The sequence below is a fragment of the Crocuta crocuta genome, unplaced genomic scaffold (genome assembly GCF_008692635.1).
Source record: "Crocuta crocuta isolate KB4526 unplaced genomic scaffold, BGI_CrCroc_1.0 scaffold1954, whole genome shotgun sequence".
NCBI classification, from domain to species: Eukaryota; Metazoa; Chordata; class Mammalia; order Carnivora; family Hyaenidae; genus Crocuta; species Crocuta crocuta.
In genome coordinates this window covers 95,821-120,968 of record NW_027528644.1, presented here as the reverse complement: position 1 = coordinate 120,968, position 25,148 = coordinate 95,821, and the positions used below count along the sequence as shown (strand labels likewise).

At 41.8% G+C, this 25,148-nt stretch overlaps 1 protein-coding gene across 8 annotated transcripts in view; it reads right to left on the bottom strand.

Moving 5' to 3' along the window:
* Positions 1–1,837: 1,837 nt before the first annotated feature.
* BRCA1 (BRCA1 DNA repair associated) overlaps positions 1,838–25,148 on the bottom strand; it is a 61,617-nt gene continuing 38,306 nt past the window's right edge. For 4 of the 8 annotated variants that reach the window (XM_077755244.1, XM_077755248.1, XM_077755245.1 and 1 more), the window contains exons 13-23: positions 23,600–23,726; positions 21,256–21,446; positions 19,564–19,874; positions 16,953–17,040; positions 13,557–13,634; positions 13,023–13,063; positions 10,712–10,795; positions 6,136–6,190; positions 4,270–4,343; positions 3,837–3,897; positions 1,838–3,065 (exon numbers count right to left, since the gene is read on the bottom strand). In XM_077755244.1, coding sequence (XP_077611370.1) covers positions 2,920–3,065; positions 3,837–3,897; positions 4,270–4,343; positions 6,136–6,190; positions 10,712–10,795; positions 13,023–13,063; positions 13,557–13,634; positions 16,953–17,040; positions 19,564–19,874; positions 21,256–21,446; positions 23,600–23,726 — 1,256 coding nt within the window. In that variant the 3' untranslated portion in view covers positions 1,838–2,919. The remainder of the gene's footprint in view (positions 3,066–3,836; positions 3,898–4,269; positions 4,344–6,135; positions 6,191–10,711; positions 10,796–13,022; positions 13,064–13,556; positions 13,635–16,952; positions 17,041–19,563; positions 19,875–21,255; positions 21,447–23,599; positions 23,727–25,148) is intronic. The other 4 variants (XM_077755246.1, XM_077755250.1, XM_077755247.1 and 1 more) reach the window with 1 other exon arrangement.

Below are 25,148 nucleotides of genomic sequence, written 5' to 3'. Positions count from 1 at the left end.
GGGCCAATAGCACTTGCTTCCACCTACCCTTAGGTTACCTAGACCCAGGGACCCCTTGGTAGGCTGGCCTGAACCATGGAGACGTGGTGCCATATGTGAGGATGGACTGGAAGTTTTTATTTTTTTTTGTGATTTTATTTTTAAGTCATCTCCACACCCAATGTGGGGCTCAAACTCACAATCCAGAGATCAAGAGTCGAATGCTTCACCGACTGAGCCAGCTAGGCGCCCTTGAACTGGGAGGCTTTAATCACTGAAAGATAAGCAATCTTAAGGCGCAGGCTGGATGGAGGTGGAAACAGGTAGCCATGAGCGATCCTGTCAGTCCCCCTTTGCCAAGGCACAGCTGCCGCTGGGAGGCAGGAACATTCTCCTGCCTCTGACCAGGGGCAGTGACTGATGTGGGTGGCCATGGGTTCAGATTTCCAGACTGTCCCTTACTAGCTGTGCAAACTCTGAGCAAAATCTTCTATTTCCCATTCTCCTTCTTCAGGCAAGGTGACAAATACCGACTTCTTGGGCTGCGATGAAGGCTCCATATGATAAACATGTCATAAGGCCAGTTTATTTTCTCCACTCTCCCCTCACCCACCCAACCCTGTTTACAAATGTGGCAGTGCTGAATCGTGTGAGGATTTCATTCTCTTTGCCTCTAAGAGGATCTTAACCTCTGAACATGTGAAGACCAAAACATGATGATACAGATACTTATCTTTGGATTACATATGTTAAATAGGAGTGGTTGTCAGAAATCTCAAGATACCCTCCCCAGATTCCTGTCCCCTAATCTAGGTCCTGCTGTGAAGGGGTTCTGCAGCTGCGATTAAGGTTATGGACTTTAAGATATAGAGATCACACTGGATTACCTGGTGGGCACGATCTAATCACCTGAGCCCTTAAAAACAGAAATTTCTCAGGGCTCCTGAGTGGCTCAGTCAGTTAAGCATCAGACTCGATTTTGGCTTAGATGACAATCTCACAGTTTGTGGGATTGAGCCCTGCATCAGGCTCTGTGCTGGCAGCGTGGAGCCTGCTTGGGCTTTTCTCTCTCCCACTTTCTCTGCCTCTCCCCTGCTTGTACTATCTCTCTCTCCCTCTTGAAATTAATAATCATTAAGAAAAAAACTCAGAGGGGGGCCTGGGTGGTTCAGTCAGTTAAGCGACCGCCTTCGGCTGAGGTCATGATCTCACAGCTCGTGGATTCAAGCCCCGCAATGGACTCTGTGCTGACAGCTCAGAGCCTGAAGCCTGCTTCGGATTCTGTGTCTCCCTCTTTCTCTGCTCCTCTACTCACACTCTGTCTCTCTCAAAAATAGATAAACATTAAAAATTCTCTGGCAGTTAGATCTGGCAGTCAGAGAGATGAGGAAGGGGAAGTCAGAGAGACTCCAAACATGAGAAAGCTTTGGCCCCTGTTTCTGGCTTTGAAGATGGAGGTAGGGGCTCAGGAGTCTAGGAATGTGGGAGAAGCTAAGGATGACCTCTGGTCAACAGCCCATAATTAAACAAGGATCTCAGTCCCACAATTGCAAGGAAAAATCTGGCCAACAATATGAAATGAGCTTTGAAGCCGATTCATCCCCAGAGCCTCTAGATAGAAACACAGCCTTGCTGCCTTGATTTTGGCCTTGTAAAACATATCAGTTGAGCCAACTCGGCTTTCTGACCTACAGAACTGTGAGATAATAAATTGATGTTATTTTAAGCCACTAGATTTGTGACAATTTGCAATGGCAGCAATAGAAAATACAAGAGGTACCAAAGTCCCCTTGATAATGCTAGAAGTTGGTACTAGGGCCTGAGCAAGTCTGTAGCTATAAGTGTCAAGGAGTCAGGCTCGGTGAAAAGTGAAAGCAAGTTTATTTGCAGGTGAACAGCAACAACATTTACAAAACCTATTTTGTACAGTCAAGTCTGCACTGCCCTCACACACTAGGGGGCTAAGGAAGACCTAGTCCTTCCAACAGCTATAAACAAGCCTGGATAATGAGTTTATGAAAAACACTTTCTCTTCCTTCAGCACACAAAATTATTTATGAAGCTGTACAGTTCGGCAATAGGAAGCAAAGAGAAGAAAATTACCTCAAGGAAAGCAACAGCTCCTTTCCTGGTGGGAGACGTCATTTTACAGACATGAAATATTCCTATCAGAGATCTTATATTCCAAGAAGAATGAGTGATGGTTCAGAGCTACAACAATAAACATTGCATTTATTTCTAATGGGGGAATGAGAAGACCCTCTTTGGACATCGGTTCTTGAAAAGACTCTGGTACTTCAGAGCATAGCAGTGCTAAGAACTCTTTAGAAATCTGGATTTCTAAAGGGCAGGATGATTCCCCTCTCCTCTAACCTTCAGGGTTCATGTTTATGTCCATCACCTGCCTCTGAGTCCCCCCAGCCCCCACCCATGCTCCACTCCAACATCTGAGAGCCGTCCAAGGGCTGTCCTGATTTTAAGTCATATCACAGATTCCTCAAGTACTTGCCTTCCACTGAAGGGTCTCGCTTTTGGCCTTATGAACACAGGATTTTAGAGAAGCAAACTTAGGGAGCCCAGCTATTCTCCTGAGGCCAGCCGTTCTGTGCCTCCAGCTCTAAGGCAACATCCCCAGTACGAAGAACAGGGCTGATAAATAATGAATCAGCATCTTGCGCAACTGGTGGGGTTTAAATGGTTTTACATTCTTTTCAGGTGAAAAATTACCACAATTTTGTGCTCATGGTAGATTTCAAAGGGAGACTCGAAGCAGAAAATCTTTAAGGGCCCCTTGCATAGCCACAATTTCTTCTCAGGCTGACGTACATAAAATATTCAGTAACAGGGACTGTGGGGAGACTGAAGAGGAGCTCCTAGGGCCTGGAAAACGGCTGCTTCTTACCATCATTCTCGGGGTCCTGTGGCGACAGGCCCTATACGCTACACACATGGCTGGCTGAGGCCAGCAGTAGCTCTGGGAATCTGGGGGATCAGGTAGGTGTCCAGCTCCTGGCACTGGTAGAGGGCTACACTGTCCAATACCCACTCTCGGGTCACCACAGGCGCCTCACACATCTGCCCAATCGCTGGGGACAGAGAACACAAGCAGAAATTAGTCAATTCACATTTTCCCAGGCCAGACTCTTGTCCGTCTACTCTTGAGGATGTGGCTGTATGAGTTCAGAGGGCTACTCAGGTAGGTGCAAAACCGGTGATCTTAAGTAACGCTTCAGGACACAGGACCTCATTTAGAAGCCGGAGGATGGACTGCTGGTGAAAGCCTACAGCCTCTGGCAACTTTAGTAACATGAGCTCCAATCTGTTACTGGAAGTCACCAGAGAGCAAAACAGCATTGCAATTTAATGGTTTTGCAACATCTTAGGAGAAAAAGCAAAACAGATGATGAGCATGATCACATCTGTGTGAAATATATGTATGTACATATTGTGTTCAATTATATTTTATGTGATGAACATTAATATTTAGCTTCCACCAATGGAAATAGTTCATGTCTTACTTTTATAACACAAAAGAAAACACAAAAACTTTTAAAAGGACATTTTAGACATGCATGCATGCATTCATTCCTTCATTCAAATATTGATTGAGCACCTAGAAGGTACTGAGAACTGTGTTAAACAAACACTGGGTGACCTGTGGTGACCCAAACACATCACACAGGACCCCATATGTCATGGACACATGCCTATGGCCTTCTAAAGCCCCACACAGGTGCACCATCTACTTCAGTTGATCAAATCAGGACATTTAGACCTAAAAGCACGATAGTCTTCATACTTAACCCTGGGCCCTGCAACCCATACTCCTCTGGACAAAGGCTTATAGCAAGACTTACCATGGAAGCTACTGTCCTCTGTCCAGGCGTCCGGTTGCACGACCACAACTGCGTGAGTACCCTGCATCCCCAGGAAGGAAATAGCATTGAGGGTATCAGAGCAGGGCTTCTGGAACAGTTGCTTCACCATTTCTTGATGGTTTGTGAAAGCAGACTAGCTTAGGTGGGACCTCAGAAAGGAGGGGGATGGGCACATGGCAAAAAGGAAGGGTTGGAGGGAGAGCCTTCCCTCAATAAATTAAACACTTGGAGAACTCAAGCCCTTCCTCATCCTCCACAGACGGCGTCTTCTGGCGACTGGTACATGGTCAGAGAAGACTCGGGACAAAGAGAGCCTTCTGAGGTCCACTGGCAGGGTTTGTAGGGACTGATGGGTAACCAACCAGCCTTGCTCAATCATAGGACAGATATCTGGCGGGCATCAAACACTTACCTTGCTGAGAGTGAATAACGAAGGCTTCTTCACCACAGAAGCCCCACAGAGGCTCACCATCCACTCTAGTTGATCTAAATGGCACATACAGACCTAAAATCACCACAGGACTCTACACACTTAACCTGTGCCTCCTACCCCATGCTCCTCTGGATGAAGGCTTACAGCGAGACTTCTCAGTGGGAGAGTCTCCATCTCTCTGCTCCAAAAGGACAGAGAGGACTTGACCTAGAATCTATACCAGGTATGGATTCTAAGTCAATTTGCCACCAATATGCTACCTACTCTGGTTATCAGTCCCCAGAAGGCCACTTGGTAGATAAGGTTTGACAGTCTCTCAAACAAAACACTTTAGAGGAAAAGAATCCAAGATCTAATTTCCCTTAATTTGCTTAAATTGCTGGCTAAGATACTGTGAAAAAATGTTCACTTGCCTTCCCTCCCTCCCTGCCTAATTCTGTGCTGGTAATTGATAATCACGGCCACTGAGAGCACCATACTGGTGGTAATTACTGTAAATGTCAAGAGACAGAAAGATAATTCATTCAGTAAAAAAAAAAAAAAAAAAACACACATCATCCTGGACAGAGACTCAGCACATCAGTGGAGAAGGGCTATGTGCTGAGGCGGAATTGACACATTTAGGGAGCAGAAACCACAAGGGCTTGTACTGATGTTCCCCTTGCATCTGGAAAATCAGCAGAACGGATCAATGCATGGCTTCTGGGCCTCTCTGGGTGCTCTTTTTCATCAGCCCATTTCTGGGTATCGCTGAGACATTCCTATTTTTCTGAGTGAACTGAGGTCACCTGACTCATCTCCAAAATGATACCTGCTAGGGACCTGATTTTCATTACACCAAAGTACAGAAACACTGAGAAATCCTCAAGTGGCACTTGGAAATTTCATAAAAATCCAATCAATAACCAATAAAGAAGACAGAAGCAAAATTACTTTGCCAGGCCCTCTTGGGGCCGCTCATCTGTCCCTGACCAGATGCCAAGGCCATCTTCTGAGGAGCAAGAGAACCTGATCCCTGAGGTGGAAGGGGCACAGAAGCAAAGGGGTGGACTTTGTTTTGAAGAGAACAAACCAAATCTATACACACACCAGGGGCTCTCTGCTCCACAACCGCAGAGTTGAGCCCCACAGCACTCCTAAACATAACATCACATTCAATGTCAAAGTTAATTAGAAAATGTTCATCCAGAGTCTTCCCCTGCTTGCTCTGGGCCTGTGTGGGGTCCCAGGCCCACAGGGCTTATGCAGCTGCTATGTTTGCTTCTTGGTATCAAATGAAGATGGTTTAGGAAGAGCAGAATTCCTTCTTAACATTTGCAAACCTGAAAGGTATCTTCTCCCTAACTTATGACTTCCCTCCTTTCTTAAACCACAGGGCAAGAAGGGCAGCTCTACCCAACCTGAGCATAGAACACTGCATCCTAGAACCTAACTTTTCACTGACTTCTCTCAGGAAGGGGCACAGGCCCGGTTTTTTGCCACAGGGTAATGTTTAAGTGCAGTCTTGCCTGATGAGTGGTAGAGAAATAGAATAACCTCTAGAGCTGAGTGAACTGAGGTCAACTGACTCATCTCCAAAATGATACCTGTTAGAGACTTGGTTTTCATTACACCAAAGTACAAAAACACTGAGAAATCCTCAAGTGGCACTTGGAAATTTCATAAAAATCCAATCAATAACCAATAAAGAAGACAGAAACAAAATTACTTTGCCAGGCCCTCTTGGGGCCGCTCATCTGTCTCTCACCAGTCTGAGAGAACCCCCTTAAGATGGCCCCTCCCGTAACACTTCACCATGTAAGGGAAAGGCTGGTGCCGGACTCGGCACTTCTCCCGGTCTCTTACCTGTGGGCATGTTGGTAAAGGGCCCGTAGCAACAGATTTCTAGGCCCTTGAAGATCTGGGAGAAGAGTGGCACAGAGGGAAGGAGAGAAAGAAACACCAATTATAAAAGAGTATGCATTTTATAAAAAACAACATAAAGAGACTCTCAAAAATGAAGGACTTTTGGGGCGCCTGGGTGGCTCAGTTAGTTGAGCATCCGACTTCGGCTCAGGTGATGATCTCACGGTTGGTAGGTTCGAGTCCCACAACGGGCTCTGTGCTGACAGCTAGCTCAGAGCCTGAAACCTGCTTCAGATTCTGGGTCTCTCTCTCTCAGAAAAAAACAAAACAAACAAACAAAAAACATTTTAAAAATTTAAAGAAAGAAAATGAAGGACTTTCTTTTTTCTTTACTATCTGATAATTTCTACTATGTCCCGGAGACAATCAGTACAATGTCAGAACGTGGATGGATTTTAGAAGACCTTTTTAAAGTGTGTATGTAAAAATAATAATAATAATAATTAAAAAACCAGAAGTGCGTATGTAGCTGATGTACCCTACAGTCACTCTGTGTTATTCAGAGGCTGAGCTTTCCACTTCGCCACCAATCAGGCCCAGGCTCCTTCCTGGTGACTTCATTTTTTGTTAGAGACCAAAAAACCTGGACCTTCTTTATATTAAATAAAAGGCTTGGATGGCTAGAGATTCAAGCTATTAGCTGCAGTTGGATGCTTTTACCCAGACTTGGCACATCAATACCAACCGTCATTCTAACTGTCAGAGAAGTCTATGTTGATGTTACATGCTCTTTTTCTCCTCTCACTTCTGGTCTCGGAACATCCATTCCTGCCTTCACACAGCTTTAAGAATGGCCATTGTTCCTTTAGGTAACCTAAACTGTTTTTAATCTAGAAGCTAATCTAATCTAGAAATGAAGCCTGGTTCTGCCTATCCTCATTGAGCTGACCTGACGGCCTGGTTTTCAGGAGACACAGATTACACTGTCCCTTCAAGATGCCTCTTCCACTCACATACAGTGCTGGCTAGCACTGTCCAAAAGAACTTTCTATGATGAAGGAAATGTTCTATATTTGTGTTAATAAGGTTTCCACAAGTCACATGTAGCTACCGAGCTCTTGAAATGTGGTTACGGTGGGTGAGGAACTAAACCTCCTATTTTGTTTAATTTTAGTTGTCAAAATTAGAAAACAGCCTCATGTGGCTGGTGGCTACGGTGCTGGGACAGGCAAATTCTTACCCAGGAACTGATACAGGTTCTTAGGCACAAGCTCGAGCATATCATTTATTTTTATTTTTATTTTTTTTTTTAATTTTATTTCTAGGAGAGAAAGAGAGAGAGACAGCGTGAGCAGGGTAGGGTCAGAGAGAGAGGGAGTCACAGACAAACAGGCTCCAGGCTCTGAGCTGGCAGTCAGCACAGAGCCCGACGCGGGGCTCGAACCCACGAACCGCGAGATCATGACCTAAGCGAAAGTCGGACGCTTAACCGACTAAGCCACCCAGGCGCCCCTCGAGCATATCATTTAAAAGAAATCTAAAGTTGTGTCAGTTGGCTGGATAGATATCTGGGTAACCATCATTCTCTTGACCCTCTTTCTCCCCATTCCACTAAAAAGATTGCCTAGGCCTGGAACTCACCTTGTTTAGATAAAAGAGACAGGGGTACAGAAAACTCAGGAGCTAAATACTCATCATGGTCTTTTAGGAAATGAGCCTCCCCATCCCCATTTTAACTACAATCAAAGGAATAAGAACAGCAGGACAAGTCTGTTTCTGTTTTAAGTGACAGCCTCCATATATGCCATTCTCAGTATCTATACGAATACACTGCATCCCCAACCTGTTGACAGATGCTCATAATGCTAAAAGCTATCCCCAAGCAGCCGCCTAGAGCTAAACATTGCTGTAAAAAGTACAAAAGATTAGGAATTTTTGTATCCAAGCTGACACTCACTGATGAGGGTGGCTAGTTATGAGATGAGTTAAGAAATCTCAAGTTTAACTTCTACAACTATAAATGCATTTCTCTTCCACAGGAAAATACTACGGTGACATTTAGTGTCTTCAGAATGTCATTACTTTGACCAGGCACTTTCCATCATTGCCATCCCAAATTTAGGAAAAACTCCCAAACGCTGGAATTTGCTTTGAAGGAGGAAGAATCTGGCGCTAATTCGGCCTTGTGTACAGTGGAATAAAAACAAATGGCTGGCTCACACAGAACTCCCCTGGGGTGAAGGCAGAAGCAGAAAAAGGGCCAATAGCTTTCCATGGCATCTGGAAGTTACTTGATAGCCTCAGAGGTTGGGGGGTGGGCTGACCTCAAGGGTTCAGAGCTCTCCTAAAGCAGTTTTCCCTGGAAAATCACCTCTACTGGTTCTTTCTCAGGTTCTATAAAGGGACAGACAGTGCTCTGTACGGGGATGTTCTAAAATGCCCATTTAAAAAATGAAGAAAAAGGGGTGCCGGGGTGGCTCAATCGGTTGGGCAGCCTACTTCAGCTCAGGTTATGATCTCACGGTTCGTGAGTTTGAGCCCCACATCGGGCTCTGTGCTGACAGCTAGCTCAGAGTCTGGAGCCTGTTGCAGATTCTGTGTCTCCCTCTCTCTCTGATCTTCCCCTTCTCACTCTGTCTCTCTCTCAGAAATAAATAAAATGTTAAAAATTTTAAAAAAAAATAAAAAAGGAAGAAAAAAAGGTAAACTTTTAAAAAAGGAAGAAATGCAGACTAGGCATGTAAGTGTTCAGCCAGTGACCTGAGAAAGCATCTGGTTCAGGCCTGACAAGGCAGGTGAGAAACCTTGCTTGGACTTCTCCCTGACAGAGAGACAAGGCTTTGGCTCCCTCATCTGCTACAGTGTGATCTGGGAAAAAATCACGGAGTCTTCCTGGGCCTCTAGCCCTTCATTTGTAAAGTTGTTAGAATACCCTATTTTTTTCCTCTGTGAAGTCTATAACTTTCCAAGAAACTATGGTAGTGTATATTTTAAAAAGATTTTTTAAAAAGTATTTGTTTGTTTAAGTAATCTCTGTACCCAACATGGGGCTTGAACTCATGACCCCAAGTTCAAAAGTTGCATGACAGACACCCCTAGTATTGTTTCTTTTTAAGACTTAAAAAAAGTTTATTCGCTTATTTTTGAGAGAGACAGTGTAAATGCAGAAGGGGGCAGAGAAAGAGGGAGACAGAAAATCCCAAGCAGGCCCCACACTGTCACCACAGAGCATGATGCTGGGCTCAAACTCATGAAACTATGAGATCATGACTGAGCTGAACCCAAGAGTCAGACCCTCAACTGGCTGAGCCACCCAGGTGCCCCTCTTTTCTAAGATTTTATTAATTAATTAATTTATTTATTTATTTATATTTGAGGGAGAGAGGAAGAGAGAGAGAAAGAGCGCATGTGTGTGTGAGTGGGGTAGAGGGGCAGAGGGAGAGGGAAAGAATCTTAAGCAGGCTCCATGCTCAGTGCAGAGCCCAACACAGGGCTCAACCCCACAACCCTGGGATCATGACCTAAGCTGAAATCAAGAGTTGGATGCTCAACCGAGCCACCGGGTACTTCAAGATTTTATTTTATTTTTGTTTATTTGTGAGAGACAGAGAGGGAGAGAGAATAAACATGTGCAGGAGGGGTAGACAGAGGGAGACAAAGGATCTAGATCCAAAGTGGGCTCCACACTGAGACAGCAGAGAGCCCAATGTGGGGCTTGAACTCCTGAACTGTGAGATCATGACCTTAGCCGACGTCAGATGCTTAACTGACTGAGCCACCCAGGTGCCCCAAGATTCTACTTTTCTAAGTAATCTCTACACCCAACGTGGGACTCAAGCCTATAACCCCAAGATCAAGAGTCGCATGCTCCACGGAGTGACCAGCCACACATCTCAAGAAACTATGGTATTGTTAAGAGCTCAGATTCTGGAGTTTGACTGCATGTTTTCAACTAGTTATGGGTTTCCAACTAGCTCTGTGAGCTTGGGCAATTTACTCAACCACTCTGAGCTTTTAATTTTCTCACCTATAAAATAGGTATAATTATAGTACACACCTCAGGGCTACTGTAAAATTGTTAATGAGTTAAAATATGATCGAGTGTTTAGAGCAGACCCTAGCATACAGTGTATATTATAAAAAAGTTAGCTATTGATTATTGAACACTTTCTCTTCTGTGCTTCCACAGACAGCACTGTGTACATCCCCCTCATAGCAGTGACCACACTACCTTACAGGAAGACACCACGGTGAAGTGGAAAGAGCAAAGGCCTAAGATTCACATCTGTTTCAAATTCCAGCTCTGCCCCTTATCAGCTGAGATTTGAAACCCAGACTGGAGTCCAAAGTACATAGTTTCTCTACACATCTAAGCTCCTTCATTCATGAAATGGAGATGATACTCATTTACCTTATTGGGCTAGGTATAAAGAACCTATATGGAAGCACCTAGCTAGAGTTCCAGCAAGTGAGTATCCAGTGCTCCTTACAGATGAATGAGACCATCTCCACCAAGGGGAGTGGAATGCAGAGGTGTGAGTGGGGTTTTTGTCAACAAGGCAGAGGGGGACTTTACCTTTCTGTGCCGGTATTCTCTTGCTCGCTTCGGACCCTGGTGGTTTCTTCCATTGACAACATCTCCTCTGACTTCAAAATCATGCTGGGAAAAAACCAACGCACACCAACAGGGATCAGAAAAAGAGAAACCTCCTTCAATGGAAGTGGAGTAGATAAGTCATATTAAGGAATTCAGTACTGCTGCAGAATTTTGACAACCCCACCCCTGCCCCCAAAAATCATTCTTTTTGGTGGACTGAATGAAATGATCAGCATCTCAGCTGCTGAAATCAATTCACTGAAGTAAATCTTTGTGGGCAGAAATTAACAATTGGCTTTTCACCTCATTGGGACTTAATGTACTTTAATTTTCAACATCTATCTCTTCTCAAAACAGTCACTTAGCATTTAGATTAAACTGCTAATACTGTGCTGTTATAAAGATAACTGGAGAATTCCTGATCTCTTAAATCAACTGTGTATTACCATCTAAAGAAATAAAGGCTTCTCAGATTTCCACTAAGAGGTTTACAATTAATGAGACTAAAATGATAAAATATACATTTAACCCACTAAAGAAAGTTAGAAGCTTTTCATAACCACTGTTTTGACTGGTCAAGGACAAGGAAATAAAGAATAATGGGACTGGGGAGGTTAGAGCTTTTGGGAGAATTTGGGGAAGAATGCTTGGGAACAATTCTGACTGACACTTGATTGTAGGGAAGACAAAGTCATGAGTGTAACCATAGGCTGTTATTAGAGGAAAGAACACTTAACATTTCATAGTCACTTGAGTGAGAAGAGTCTAGTGCTAAAAATGTCATCTATTTGAAGCTGACCCTCAAATTCCTTGTCCTGACTGTGCCCCTGTGTTGACTTAAGCTCTCTACCTGGAAGTCTAATATACATCTCCAAATTCCTACAGTCTAAAACAGAGCTCTTAATTCTATTCATCCCCAACCCCCCCACCCCCCCAAGATGCTCCTTCTCCACGTCTTCCTTATCTGATTTACTATTACTGGCATCCACTCTACTATTCAGGCCAAAACCCTAAGTGTTTGCCCCTCAAGGCATCCCTTTAGCTCATCCTCCAAATTTAACCCTTTAGTAGGTCCTATCTCCAAACATAAATCAATCTCTTCTTCCCATCTCCATGCTTCCAATTACCCTACAAATAAAATTCAAATTCCTTACCATGACTTCCACCAAATCCTACCTGATCTGGCCCTTGTCCGTGATCTTGTCCAACTCCTGGTCCAACCTCTGCCCTCTACCTATAATTTGCCAATTACTACTTTCCAGCTACAATGGCCTATTTTTCTTTAATAAACCAAACTCATTCCTACATCAAGACATTTATGCTTGCAGTTCTTCTGCCTGTTAACTTTTGTTCCCTACATTTTTCCAGGCCAATTCTTTGTCTTTTAGGTCTCAGCTCAAGCTTTTCAGAAAGCTTTCCCTGGTCTCCATAAGTAGTGAACTTGTGTCCCCAGTCAGCTGCTAGTCTGTTGTTCTGTATTATTTCTCCATAGTATGTATATATGTATGTATGTATTTTTTATTATTTGGCTACTATCATTATTTTTTTACAGTTTTATTTCATAGTATTTATTGGTATTTTAAGTGCATCTTAAATTATTGTATGTCTCCCCTCAATAGAGCATGAATCCCACTGGAGCAGGGACCCAGCAGTCTTACCTACTGCTCTGTTCCTGGTGCCCATGACACTGTAGGCTCCCAACCATATTAGGTCACTGAACCAAAGTTAAAACCAACAAAATTCCATTTAATTAATTATAAATATGCTAAACAGTGCATACTAGCTTAAAACTGCTTTTGCTAATTTTATTTTGCCTGGTCTGTTGTTACCAGCAGTTCTCAGATGACTCTGTTCTAAAATGATTCTTCCTCCTACACTCTGTCTTATTTACCTCTCACTGTTCTTAGGATCATAAAGAGTAACATCTCTTTGAAGGAATCTGATTTTTAAGCAGATACATCTGCATATTAATATGAAAGGTTTCTCTTCAACAACAGTTTTCTACAAAGGTATATGAATGTAATATTCAGGTGAGCTTGTTTCTTAGGCTTACAGGTCTTTCTTTCTGCCCTATAAATTCCTTTTTCTTCCTCTGAAGAAAGGATTGTTTCTACTGACACTTAAACAAGTGAGTGAGAACGCAGAATTTCCTGCATAATTCCTGATAGTCCACATTGTCAAGGGAAGTCTTTGGAAAGCAGTAGAAAAAAAAGGAAACAGAAGTTTTCAGTGATTTTGTGACTTGGTGGCACCAAGTCTTTCTGATTAGTTTGTAACATCAAGTACCTACCTCATCTAGCATCTTTCTTTCTTTAAGGGACTGGGTCACCCCTAAAGAGAGGACAGAAAACACAGGTCACACAAAGGCAGAAGAACATGCTCTTTTCACAGAGGTGGCTGGTGAAGTGATACGTGTGATGGCACAGAAGGCAACACTGACTAGAGGCTCTCTCTATAAAGCAGCAGCCCCTTAATAGATTTCCTTCTGGAGACACGGTGGTGGCTTAATTTAAACATTATAAAAGTGCTTGCTGCACATGGATTTCTGCCTGCTATTAAATAAATCCTTAGTTCCTATGCTAACATTGCTAGGAGTAGATTAGGTCGTATTAGTTATAAAAAGAAATCCATTTTCGCCAACATCACCAGCTTATCTGAACAAAGAGATATGCATTAAAGATAAAGCTAGTTTAGTGTTACCATTAAAGACCTCTTGGTAATTCAGATTCAGCATCAGCAAAAACCTTAGGTGTTAAAATGTTAGGTGTAAAAATGCAATTCTGAGGTGTTAAAGGGAGGAGGGGGGACATTATAGTGTACTTACAGAAATAGCTAACTACCCATTTTCCTCCTGCAATACCCAGAAAATATTTCAGTGTCCGTTCACACACAAACTCAGCATCTGTAGGATGCAAAATATCCAAAGGATTAGAAGTTGAAAACAAAAATCAGCAAGTTCTGCTTTAGGAAGCTAAAGTGCCCCCTGCAACTTATGCTACTGGAGATCAATCTGGATTGATGATTCCAACAGCCCAGGTGAGAGACTCAGAGGCCGGAAGCACCCTAATTATAAGCAGCAAGTGTGCCTCTTTGGAGACCTGGATAAGGCTGATAGGAGGCTGAGACCACAGGAAAGGTCTGTTCTATCTTCCAGGTGCCAACAGTGGCTAAAGACTTCTGTCAACATGTTGAAGAAATCACCCCTATCAGCAGTATTGATACAAGTGGATGGGGAAGATCTATTTTACTGGATGGTAAAATGTGAAGAGACAAAAGCAATATTATCGAAATCCTGAATCTGAAATGTCCATGTAAGTGACAAGGTTTCACACCCAGAACTTCTACCTGGGGAATCCTAACCCCTTAATTTTGAATTCCCCTGAGAGGCACAGGAAAAACAAACTCTTTTCTTTTTTTTTTTTTTTTTTAATTTTTTATATTTTATTTATTTCTAGGAGAGAGAGAGAGAGAGAGACAGCGTGAGCAGGGGAGGGTCAGAGAGAGAGGGAGTCACAGAGTGAAACAGGCTCCAGGCTCTGAGCAGGCAGTCAGCACAGAGCCCGACGCGGGGCACGAACCCACAAACCGCGAGATCGTGACCTAAGCGAAAGTCGGACGCTCAACCGACTGAGCCACCCAGGCGCCCCAAAACAAACTCTTTTCACAGCTTTTCTCTTTTCTATGTACTTCAGAAGGTAGGAGCTGAAGAATCAGTTCTGTTGTTCTCATCATTTCAAAGGCCTCCTCTGAAGTAAGCAAACTGACAAAAGAGCACTTAGTTTTAAACAGGAGAAATGTATTTAACTAAATCCTAAACACAGTAGGCCATCTGCCAGTAGAAGCAACAGCCATTTTCCCTCCTAGGATCCTTCACAAAATTTTTAAAAATCTTTTTTCCTCCTTCAAATTTTAAAGCTTTTTAACTGCTGTAAAAGTTGATTTAGTAATATGCTTTAAACTCAGAAATTGTAGCTCATTTTTGTTTAACAGTAGCAAATCTTGAGGCACCTGGGTGGCTTGGTCTTCAGCTCAGGTCATAATCTCACAGCTCATGGGTTCGAGCCTGTATCGGGCTCTGTGCTGACAGCTAGCTCAGAGCCTGGAGCCTGCTTCAGATTCTGTCTCCCTCTCTCTCTGACCCTCCCCTACTCACGCTGTCTCTCTCTCTCTCTCAGAAATAAATAAAACATTAAAAAATAAATATTGAAAAAAAATTTTTTTAAGTAGCAAATCTTGTATTATCTTTGAAAGACTGAACTACTTTAGGTTTAATTTGCATTTTAAAGTTTTCTTTCCACCTTTCAGCAGCTTTGATCCAAAACTACAGCTATCTTAAGCTATGTTAAACTTCACTGACATCCATCTCTAAAATGTTACTTCACTCAAAGTATCTTGTGGTGGCACCTGATTCCTGTGAGCATTATCCTGTGCCCCTGTGGTACAGTCTTTGTACAGTAGAAACCTGAGATATCTGACATTTGAAGGCGATGTGTCCCTGCCAAGGAGTCAGGACCCTGTGCCCGAGCGCCTGCAGCTACCTGACAGAAACACCCTGGAGAGGACCACTGTATTTCCAGAGAGTCAATTTTGTGAGAAAGGTTTTTGTTTTTTTTTTTAATTTTTTTTTCTAATGTTTTATTTATTTCTAGGAGAGAGAGAGAGAGAGAGAGCGTGAGCAGGGGAGGGTCAGAGAGAGAGGGAGTGACAGACTCTGAAACAGGTTCCAGGCTCTGAGCTGGCAGTCAGCACAGAGCCCGACGCGGGGCTCAAACCCATGAACCACAAGATCATTACCTAAGCGAAAGCTGGACGCTTAACTGACTAAGCCACCCAGGCGCCCCATGTGAGAAGGGTTTTAAGAACTAAACTCCAGGGGTGCCTGGGTGGCTCACTTGGTTAAGCGTCCGACTTCGGTTCAGGTCACGATCTCACAGTTCGTGGGTTTGAGCCCTGCATCGGGCTCTGTGCTGACAGCCAGCTCAAAGCCTGAGGCCTGTTTCAGATTCTGTATCTCCCTCTCTCTGACCCTCCCCTGCTCATGTTGTCTCTCTCACTCTCTCAGAAACAAATAAAACATTAAAAAAATTTTTCTTTTAAAGAAGTGAACTCTAATCTGCATCTTCTGTGTGTTGGCAGGTGCCACTCTTGGCTTTCTGGAGCCTAACAAGGGAGTCAACCTCCTCTTCCAGAAATCAGCTCTTCAAATATTGGAAGATCGCTGTCTTGTTCCCTTCAGTCTTTCCGTTCCTTCATCTGTTCTTCAAATGACATTGCTTTCAATTCTTTTCCCCCGTCCTCATCATCTACCTCTGGGTAGACACTCTAGTTTGTCAGTGACCAGCTTCAAAAGGCAGCTTGGTGCTCAAGGCAAAGCACACACCTTCCAGGCAGCCCCTCNAATTTGCTTCTTTGGCAGCCCTGAAATGTTTACTTAGATTTAGCTAAAAGCCTCTCAGGTCTCCGTTATCACACAAGCCATAATTAAGACTGGAAAGGGGGAAGGTGTAGGACAAATGAATTTCCCCTTCTCTTTCTCCTGTTTCATATGCTAGGCTACCTCAGAACTGACAGTGGGCCTGCGTCCTGAAAGACTCTCAACCTCACTCAAACTGGGTGGAGTAGAGCTAGGACACGGAGTGGACAGGGAGCTAGCATTTCCAACTGCCTGGATTTTGAGCACAGGCTCACTTCATTCTCCTTTTGCCCAATTTTTTTTTTAATGTTTTATTTATTTCTAGGAGACAGAGAGAGAGACAGCGTGAGCAGGGGAGGGTCAGAGAGAGAGGGAGTCACAGACTGAAACAGGCTCCAGGCTCTGAGCTGGCAGTCAGCACAGAGCCCGACGCGGGGCTCGAACCCACGAACCGTGAGATCATGACCTAAGCGAAAGTCAGATGCTTAACCAACTAAGCCACCCAGGCGCCCCTTGCCCAATTTGTTCTTCCAGGACTTGGGCTGTGCCTCACCAGGAAGCCCTTCACACAGTGTGGTCTCGGCAGGGTGGACTAGAAGTAGTTCATTGTTCTGGCTCCTGATTCTCCAAATTGTAACCCACACCAAAGGGGGCCGGGAAGTAGCAAAACTGATTTTTCTTTCACAAATAATTGATTGGTTGACTATTGGAAGATGGTCAGCCATGCTATGTTGAACAAATATTCCCATTTCTTCATGTGGTTTTATGTAACAGATGCAACGTGTTCTGGAAAGGCTCTTGGTATACCTGTTTTCATAATGATGTGAGTAGTCTCTTCAGAAATCACGTTAGTTATGGTGATGTGATGTCTTCTGGCAAACTTCTGCACCAGCATCTGAAATCAAATCAAATATTACATCATAATAAATTACCTCTCGTACACAGCTTTGACTATTAGTTACCCTAGTTTTGAGTCTCCATTTTCCTCACAAAAGTTACATCCCTTTTATTCTAACATGCCTGAAGTCCCAAAATAAATAGCAATTTAATAAAAAATTATGTATAAATCAGAAGGAAAAATTCTAAAATAGTCTGTACTAATAGCCATGGAAATATAACCTAGGATTCAAAATAATAATTTTTCCCCTTAATAGCAGCTATCATTTGATTCCCTAAGACAGTTTCTTTGCAGAGTGGTACGCTACTATAATTTAGATTTATCAGCCTACACTTCGTAAGCCAAGAGGTAACCAGCCTATTCAGAAAGTTATGCTACAGATATGCAGCTGAAAAACCTGCTTCAACCCTCTCATGGTTACAAGACATTCAAGGCAAGATGCTTCTAAAGGTCAGTGTAAAAACCATCAATTTCTCTTAAGGATAAGGATTGGAAGAGATTCATATGCTTCCTGAAAGAAAGCTAAAGCCTTCTAGCTATTATTTATCAACCAAATAAAAATCAATAGGCAATAAAAGGAATTAACCAGATCCGTTATGGACACGGTTGACACGATCAGTAGCTACTGTGTGGTAAACCACTTTGCTTACCAAGGGCCATCATTTACTAGCCCTCGCCATCCATGCCCATATGTATGTGCTGCACACCCCTGCGACAGAGATCAGGCCATCTTTCTTTCAAGCTGCCTCACTCCATACTGCCACAGGGCGCTGAGAAAGAGAGGCTGGAGAAGCTAATGACCTCCTCCCCCTTTTGTCACTGCCCTCTGCCAGGATCATTAGCAATTCTGAACTGATTAATTGTTGAAATCCCGGCCTTGAAACAGTGTTTAGTTAGAAGAGCGACTGCTGAAAAGATCTTAATATGGGCTTCAGAATTAATCATGTGTACTACAGTCAGCAGCTTTCATAATAAATTTACCACACTTCAGCAAGTCTGAATAGAGCTGAAAAGTTTTCTTCTTTGCTTGTTTAAAAGACAAGACGTACCCGAGTCACTTACAGTCTAATATGCAGCTCCAAATTGTCCATGGCATGAAAAGATTAGATCTTTTTAGCCTTCTCTGAAAAGCTGAACTCACAATACAAGGGAGGACGGAATGCTAATTTTTGATGAATAAATGGGAATTCTAGATGTACAGGCAAATGATCAAGAACAATATATAAACAGGCACAAATATGAATTTTCAGAGCAAATAGCTGATCTGGGCACGTGCTTGTGAGATGGGAATCCTAGCATTATTGGTAAGAATTTATTCGTTGTATCTACTAGGGCAGACACAGCTTACTTTGCCCTTTTGGTGGAGGGACACATCTGGCCAAGCAGAATGTTATGCCGAGTCACTACCTATAGAGAAGTTAGGATGAGAAATGGTTCTGAGCCTAGGAAGGATATATTAAGAAAGATAGTTAAGAATGATTCTGCCATCTCTCAGTGTGCGATAAATGGCATCCACTATTGTATCCATCTGATGTGCTGGTGTGTTATTGTATGATTTTAAAGAAATATTCACTCAATTATTATTTTTTTCACTCAATTATTTTATTATGAAAGGATACCAATGGTGACTGGTACCACTGACAAGGGAGGTCAATTGCCTAGGATGTCTGAAATCTATACTCAGCCCAAGGAAAAACAAGATTTCAGTGGCATTTTAATGGGTATTTTTCTACAATGTGAAACAATTCCTATTTGTAGCAACACAGGCCCAACGACATGTCAAATTGGAGGGAAGTGTGTTGCAGGGTAGAAATGATAGAGCAGGTTATTGAATAACTGTTACAGGCCAGGATAGAGACAAATCCTGGAGAAAAGCCACTATCTGGCAGTTTGCTTGGAACTACTTTGGATTTTGTTCATTATGCTCATAACTTCACTCAGATGTAAACCACGGTGTTTACTCTGGGGAATAAAACTATACTCTATAGGGGCGCCTGGGTTGGTCAGTTGGTTAAGTGACTGATTTTTGGTTTCCACTGAGGTCATGATCTGATGGTCTATGAATTCAAGCCCTGCACTGGGCTCTGTCGGACACTGTGGAGCCTCCTTAGGATTCTCTTTCTCCCTCTTTCTCTGTCCCTTCCCTGCTCGCTCTGTCTCTCAAAATAATATACTTTAAAAAAAATTAAAACAACAACAACAACAACCTATACCATACCTGCTTGCTTTTTTGGACAAAAAGCAAATTAAAATGAAAAAGCTCTGTTAGATCCCAAACTACAACATGCTGCTAATAGTTAATGATTATTTACTTAAGTAAATATACACAAAATAATCTATGTTATAGCTTTATCTAGGTCCAATGATCAGAAATCAGTAATGGAAATGAAATTACATTGAATTGTTCTTGGTTCCTAGATTTTTTTCTTACAGGTTATTCACTGCTAGTACCTATTTAAAACTACTTGCACTATGTAAAGAAGTCTCAGTTGTTAGGGAGACACATATGGAGACACTCACAAATTCTTTTGGAGTCAAGCCTGATGCCACCATAGATATTCTTTTATTGACTCTTTTTGTTGAAGATGTCACTTCTGGCTTCTCCTTGCTCACAATGTCTTCCCTCTTATTATACCCAGCAGTATTAGTAATATGAACAGCAGCTGTACTCTTGGCTGATTCTTCAACTTGAAATTGGGGTAATTTCAAGGCAGGGGTTGAAGCTGGCATGCTGCTAACATGAACCGGTTCTGGGGCTCTGTCCACAGAGGGATCAGACTCAGGATCATCAGAGAAGAGGCAGATTCCAGATTCGAAGTAAGGGGTTCCCTCTGAAAGGCACGGAGAAAGAAGTTTAACAGACCTGACAGTGAATTTGAGAATTTGAATTACAAACAGTATTCATGATTCCATATTTTAAAAATGAAAGTTTAAGTCAACAGACTAAAGAAATATAGCAGCATTCTATTGCCAATGATGGGAATTCAAGTAATTTTAAATATTCCTTTCAAAAAAAATTTTTTTTAATGTTTTATTTATTTCTAGGAGAGAGAGAGAGACAGCGTGAGCAGGGGAGGGTCAGAGAGAGAGGGAGTCACAGACTCTGAAACAGGCTCCAGGCTCTGGGCTGGCAGTCAGCACAGAGCCCAACGCAGGGCTCGAACCCACGAACCACGAGATCATGACCTAAGCGAAAGTCGGACGCTTAGCCGACTAAGCCACCCAGGCGCCCCTCCTTTCAAATTTTTATTACCTATATTCTCCAACTGTTTAACAATGAACATAAAGAATACACAGTACTTTTGTAAGGGAGAACAATTTTGAAAAAAAGAAACAAATACTTTTTTTTGTTTCTTTATCTACAACATCATTGTCTTTTTGACCTAATAAATCATCAGATATCATTACCAAATTAAAATTAGGAGACCATTCCTGAAACATTTCAGAAAATGTCACTCCCTCAGGAAGTAAGCATAGCTGCATAGAGTTCGTGAGATTCCTAAAATGACCTTAATGAACACGGCCAAATACCACATTTAGGTGCCAAAGAGTACCTTTTATGATAATGTGTTTTTGAGGACTAATTTAAAGCTTTCTTTACTGATTAAAACTTTGATTTATAAGCCATAAAACACACCATTCGGTTATGGTGATTTATAAGGCATAAAATACCTAGTCATTTATATTCATTAACTCATAAAATAAGAGCTTACTTTGTAGAGATTTGACTCATTTTTCAATAAAGGGCAGGCCAAAAACTTTATTCTAGGGCCCTAGAATTCTTTTTTTTTTTTCTCCCCCCCTCCTTTTTTTTTAAGTAATCTCTATGCCCAACTTATGTGAGTTCAGACTTAAACTCACAACTCTGAGATCAAGAGTTGCACATTCTACTGACTGAGCCAGCCAGGTACTGTAGGGCCCTAGAATTCTTACTTAACAGTTGAAATAAAATATTTAGAGTATACAAGACTCTCCCATCCTCAAAACTGTTAGAGCTAAATCAGTACAGATATATTCACAGCTGCAATAATTTTCATGTAAATTTGGATTAATATTGAAGCAATTTTTCTAAAATGGGTTTAAGAATAATGGAAGCATTCATGACAGACTACACATGTTAGACATCTGAAAAGTTGATTCACTGAAATATCTTTAGGCCAGATTCAGAGTAAAACAGAAGTGTTTTCTCCATTAGAACAGATAAAATATTACCCAAATCTTGTCTTGAAATATAAGACTGCTCCAAGAAATCTCGGGGCTCTGACTTAGTCAGTTGTAGCTCTTCCCCATTGGCAACCTTAATGAGCTCCTTCTGAGACAGGCAGTTTGTGCTCTGAAGACTCCTTGAGTGGCTGTGCACACACTGCCTAGTATCTAACAGCCGGGGCTGAGAAGGGGAAGACCTAGAAGAAGGATGAAAGGAGAAAGTCACCAGCACAGCTTATGAAAGGGCTCATCATACTTCCCGGTCAGCTAAAACACAAGTTGGAACAGCTTACTGCCAGAGAGATGGGGAATGACTAGTGAAAAAGAACCTGAGTGACTGCCCAGAAGTCTGCATCTACATCTGCCAACATGTCAGGGCTGACAGACAACATCTCCCCTTAGGGTCTGGGCCAAGGCAGTACATCTCTCAGCTGTTTAAAAGCATGTCAGCAAATTTCACTAAAGTATTCACTGCTCCTTGCTCAAATTCTATCCACTATCTCACTGAGTCCAAATGGATGTTTTAGACTCATTCAGATCTCTCACAAAAACACAAAGCTGATTAATTCTGACACTTCTACACTCATTCTTTCTACCCAGTTTTAGCAGAATTCATAGAATCATCCCTACCTCCTGCCTTTTCAATGTCCAAAGCCATTCTAAAACCAAAAGCCAACTATAAAGTATTGTCAGAAGAGTATATGCACTCAGTGGTTCATTCCTCTGCTCTTTCAGGTATTTAGGACTTTGCAGAATAAGATACTTATCAACAGATTTAAAGGACACTTAACAAATTTGCAGAATTAATACTCAAATGCATCATGTATAGTTGCCTTTAAATAATAATGGTTAACACTTAAAAACAATAAATTATAATTATAATGGGTTATATAATTAAAATAATATAATTGATTATGACATAATAAATATAATATAAATTAACAATGAACACACATTAAATACCTGTCAATTAAACAATTATTGGGTAGTGTTTACTACAAGTCAGGTCATAAAACTAGGTCCTGTGGATTAAAGATGAGCAAAACTTGAATTGTAAAGGGAGGCTGCTCAATCAATGTGTAGGCTCTTTATTTTTTTAATTAAAAATTTTTTTAACATTTATTCATTTTTGAGAGACAGAGAGAAACAGAATGTCAGTGGGGGAGAGGCAGAGGCAGAAAGAAAGAGGGAGACAGAATCTGAAGCAGGCTCCAGGTTCTGAGCTGCGAGCACAGAGCCTGACGTGGGACTCAAACTCACGAACTGTGAGATCATGACCTGAGCTGAAGTCAGACGTTTAACCAACTGAGCCACCCAGGTGCCCCAATATGTAGGTTCTTCAATAGAAGACTCTAGAGGGTACACTGGGTAAGAATAGGAGGAGGTACAGCAATATTTAATCTTAAATATATATATTTTTAAGTCTACCTATTTATTTTTGAGAGAGACAGAGAGAGAGCATGAGCAGGGGAGGAACAGAGAGAGAGGGAGAGACTATCCCAAGCAGGTTCCACTGTTAGCATGGAGCCTTATGCAGGGCTCAAACTCACACACTGTGACATCATGACCTAAGCCAAAATCAAAAGTTAGACATGTAACCAACCAAACCACCTGGGTGGCTCAGTTGGTTAAACGTCTGACTTCAGCTCAGGTCACAATCTCATGGTTTAGGAGTTTGAACCCTGTGTTGGGCTCTCTGCTGATAGCGCAGAGCCTATTTTGGATCCTCTATCTCCCTCTCTCTCTCAAAAATAAACATTAAAAAAATATATGATTCCTAATATATGATTCCTTTTCCTTCCTAACATGTAGGACTCTAATGGGTCTGAGATTCTGTCCTGAACTATCGAGTAGGAATAACAGTCCAAATTTGTCCTTCTCTCTTTGTAGTATTGTAAAGATCCAGTGAGAAAGTGGATAAAGTGCTTTTGAAAATACCAAGTGCTATACAGTCTTATCTCAATAATGACTTGAACAGACATCCCTGAAAGATATTCTGAATTTTCCTGGGGTAAATCAATACCTAAACTTTTTCTAGAGACACAAACTTTGACTAGGGTAAGGGCTGCCTTCAAGAAGAATACCATCTGCCCTCAGGCTTGTTTAGCTTTCACTTCTGTATTTTATTCTGACCTTCAGGAGGGACAGATCTGTGCATTTCTCATTGTAGCTCATGCCTTATATAGAACCGGAAAACTGACACCCAACTGAACAAGAATGTCGTGGAGAAATGAGACGTTAGAGATGGCTCTTTACAAAGAAACTAGAGCAGTATGGTGAGAAAATTTAATAAGAGCTCAATATAAGTAAAGATGTTACTCAGATACCACAAATTGACATTACTTCTTACCTTCTCATTGCCGGTTCTTTATTCTTACCGGTGGAACCATCCAGAGATATTTGAAATTTGTCAGCAGTGGAGGTTTCCCGATTCTGGCTTATAGGACAGTCACTACTTTTCTCTGAAGTTAATACTGCTTGAAATGGAATGAGAAAACAAAGAAATCTACTTTACGGCTCTGTCTTAATGGTGATAATTCAGGTGAGGATATCGATTTTTTCAAAAGCAGCAATCTGTGACAGTCAAATTAGTTTTTAAATAAGTATAACAGACAGAATTTTATAAATGTAAGTGATGCAGCAGCAAATGAAACAAAATGACTAAAAAACAGTAATGACAATAAAGGACACACTTTAAAACAGGAGTAAATGAAGATCTCCAGCTGAGACAGGGCTGCAAAAAACATACATATTTTTTGGCCCTCAATGATAAGAAAACAAGAATAGGAAATGAATTGTTATCTCTGCAGCAAAATAAATTATTCTGAAATCCCCTCAGATAACAGGGAAGAGAAAGTACTGGAAAGCACAAAGCACATTCCCTACTGTCTCCACATCAGAGACTGTAGAAGATGGGGGTTTGAGCTTTTTGTACGTGTGGGGAATTAAGAAGGGAATGGTCAGATGAGACAGAAAAACCAGGTGACAGTTTGCTTTTCGTTTGCAATGACTAACAAAAAAACAAACCGATAAACAAATATATACACAAAAACCAAGGTGCTAACTGGTAAGGAACCTTGAAGTAATCTATGGAACTAATGATGAAATGGCACAAGAAAGGAAAAAACATACAACAGATGCAAGGCCAAGTTCTGGCATGTTAATGAGTCCCTTTTATTTATTAATTCCTCCAAATGTATTCTCGTAGCACTGCTTTCTAGGAAATGCCTTAAAGGCAGAAATCTTTAAAAAGCAAAAGCAAATGCTTAAAATTACAAATGTCTTCTACCCACTAAAAAGTCACTGACAATTGTAATTTATTTCGAGCCTTTATTAGAAAAGCTACAATGCATAAATCGAGGCAGAAAAACAAACAAAAGGCTGTATTAATTAAACTGTGTTTTAAGTCATAGGGTAGCCCAGAGGGAAATTTAATCCTCAAATATACTATTTATAGTTTCTTTTATGTGCATCTTTTCTGGACCTGTGCATTTCTAAGAACACAAGAACTCCAACTGCTGCAAGTAAGCAGAGTCTAACCAAGAACCGGCAAGTTTTTCTTTCAACTGTGTATGTAAAGCTTTTTAATTCAGGTATCATTCCCCCCCAAATCCAGGGTGATAACTGATAAAAGGTAGTGTGTAGTTTCAAAAGAAGTGAAAGGATACAGGGTGGGGTGGGGGAAGCCTCACACACAAACAGAGATGTTAAAGTCATTCCAATTCCATTGCCTGAACGTTTGGCATATGAGCTACTCTTTTCAATACAATACAGCTCAAGCTACAAAGAAATGAAGCTAACCTGAGTTAGGATTCGATAACTCAACACTACATGAAAAAACACAGGGCAAAACTCTTCTGCTCTTCTTCCTTTATCCTTATTTCATAAACACAGATCCA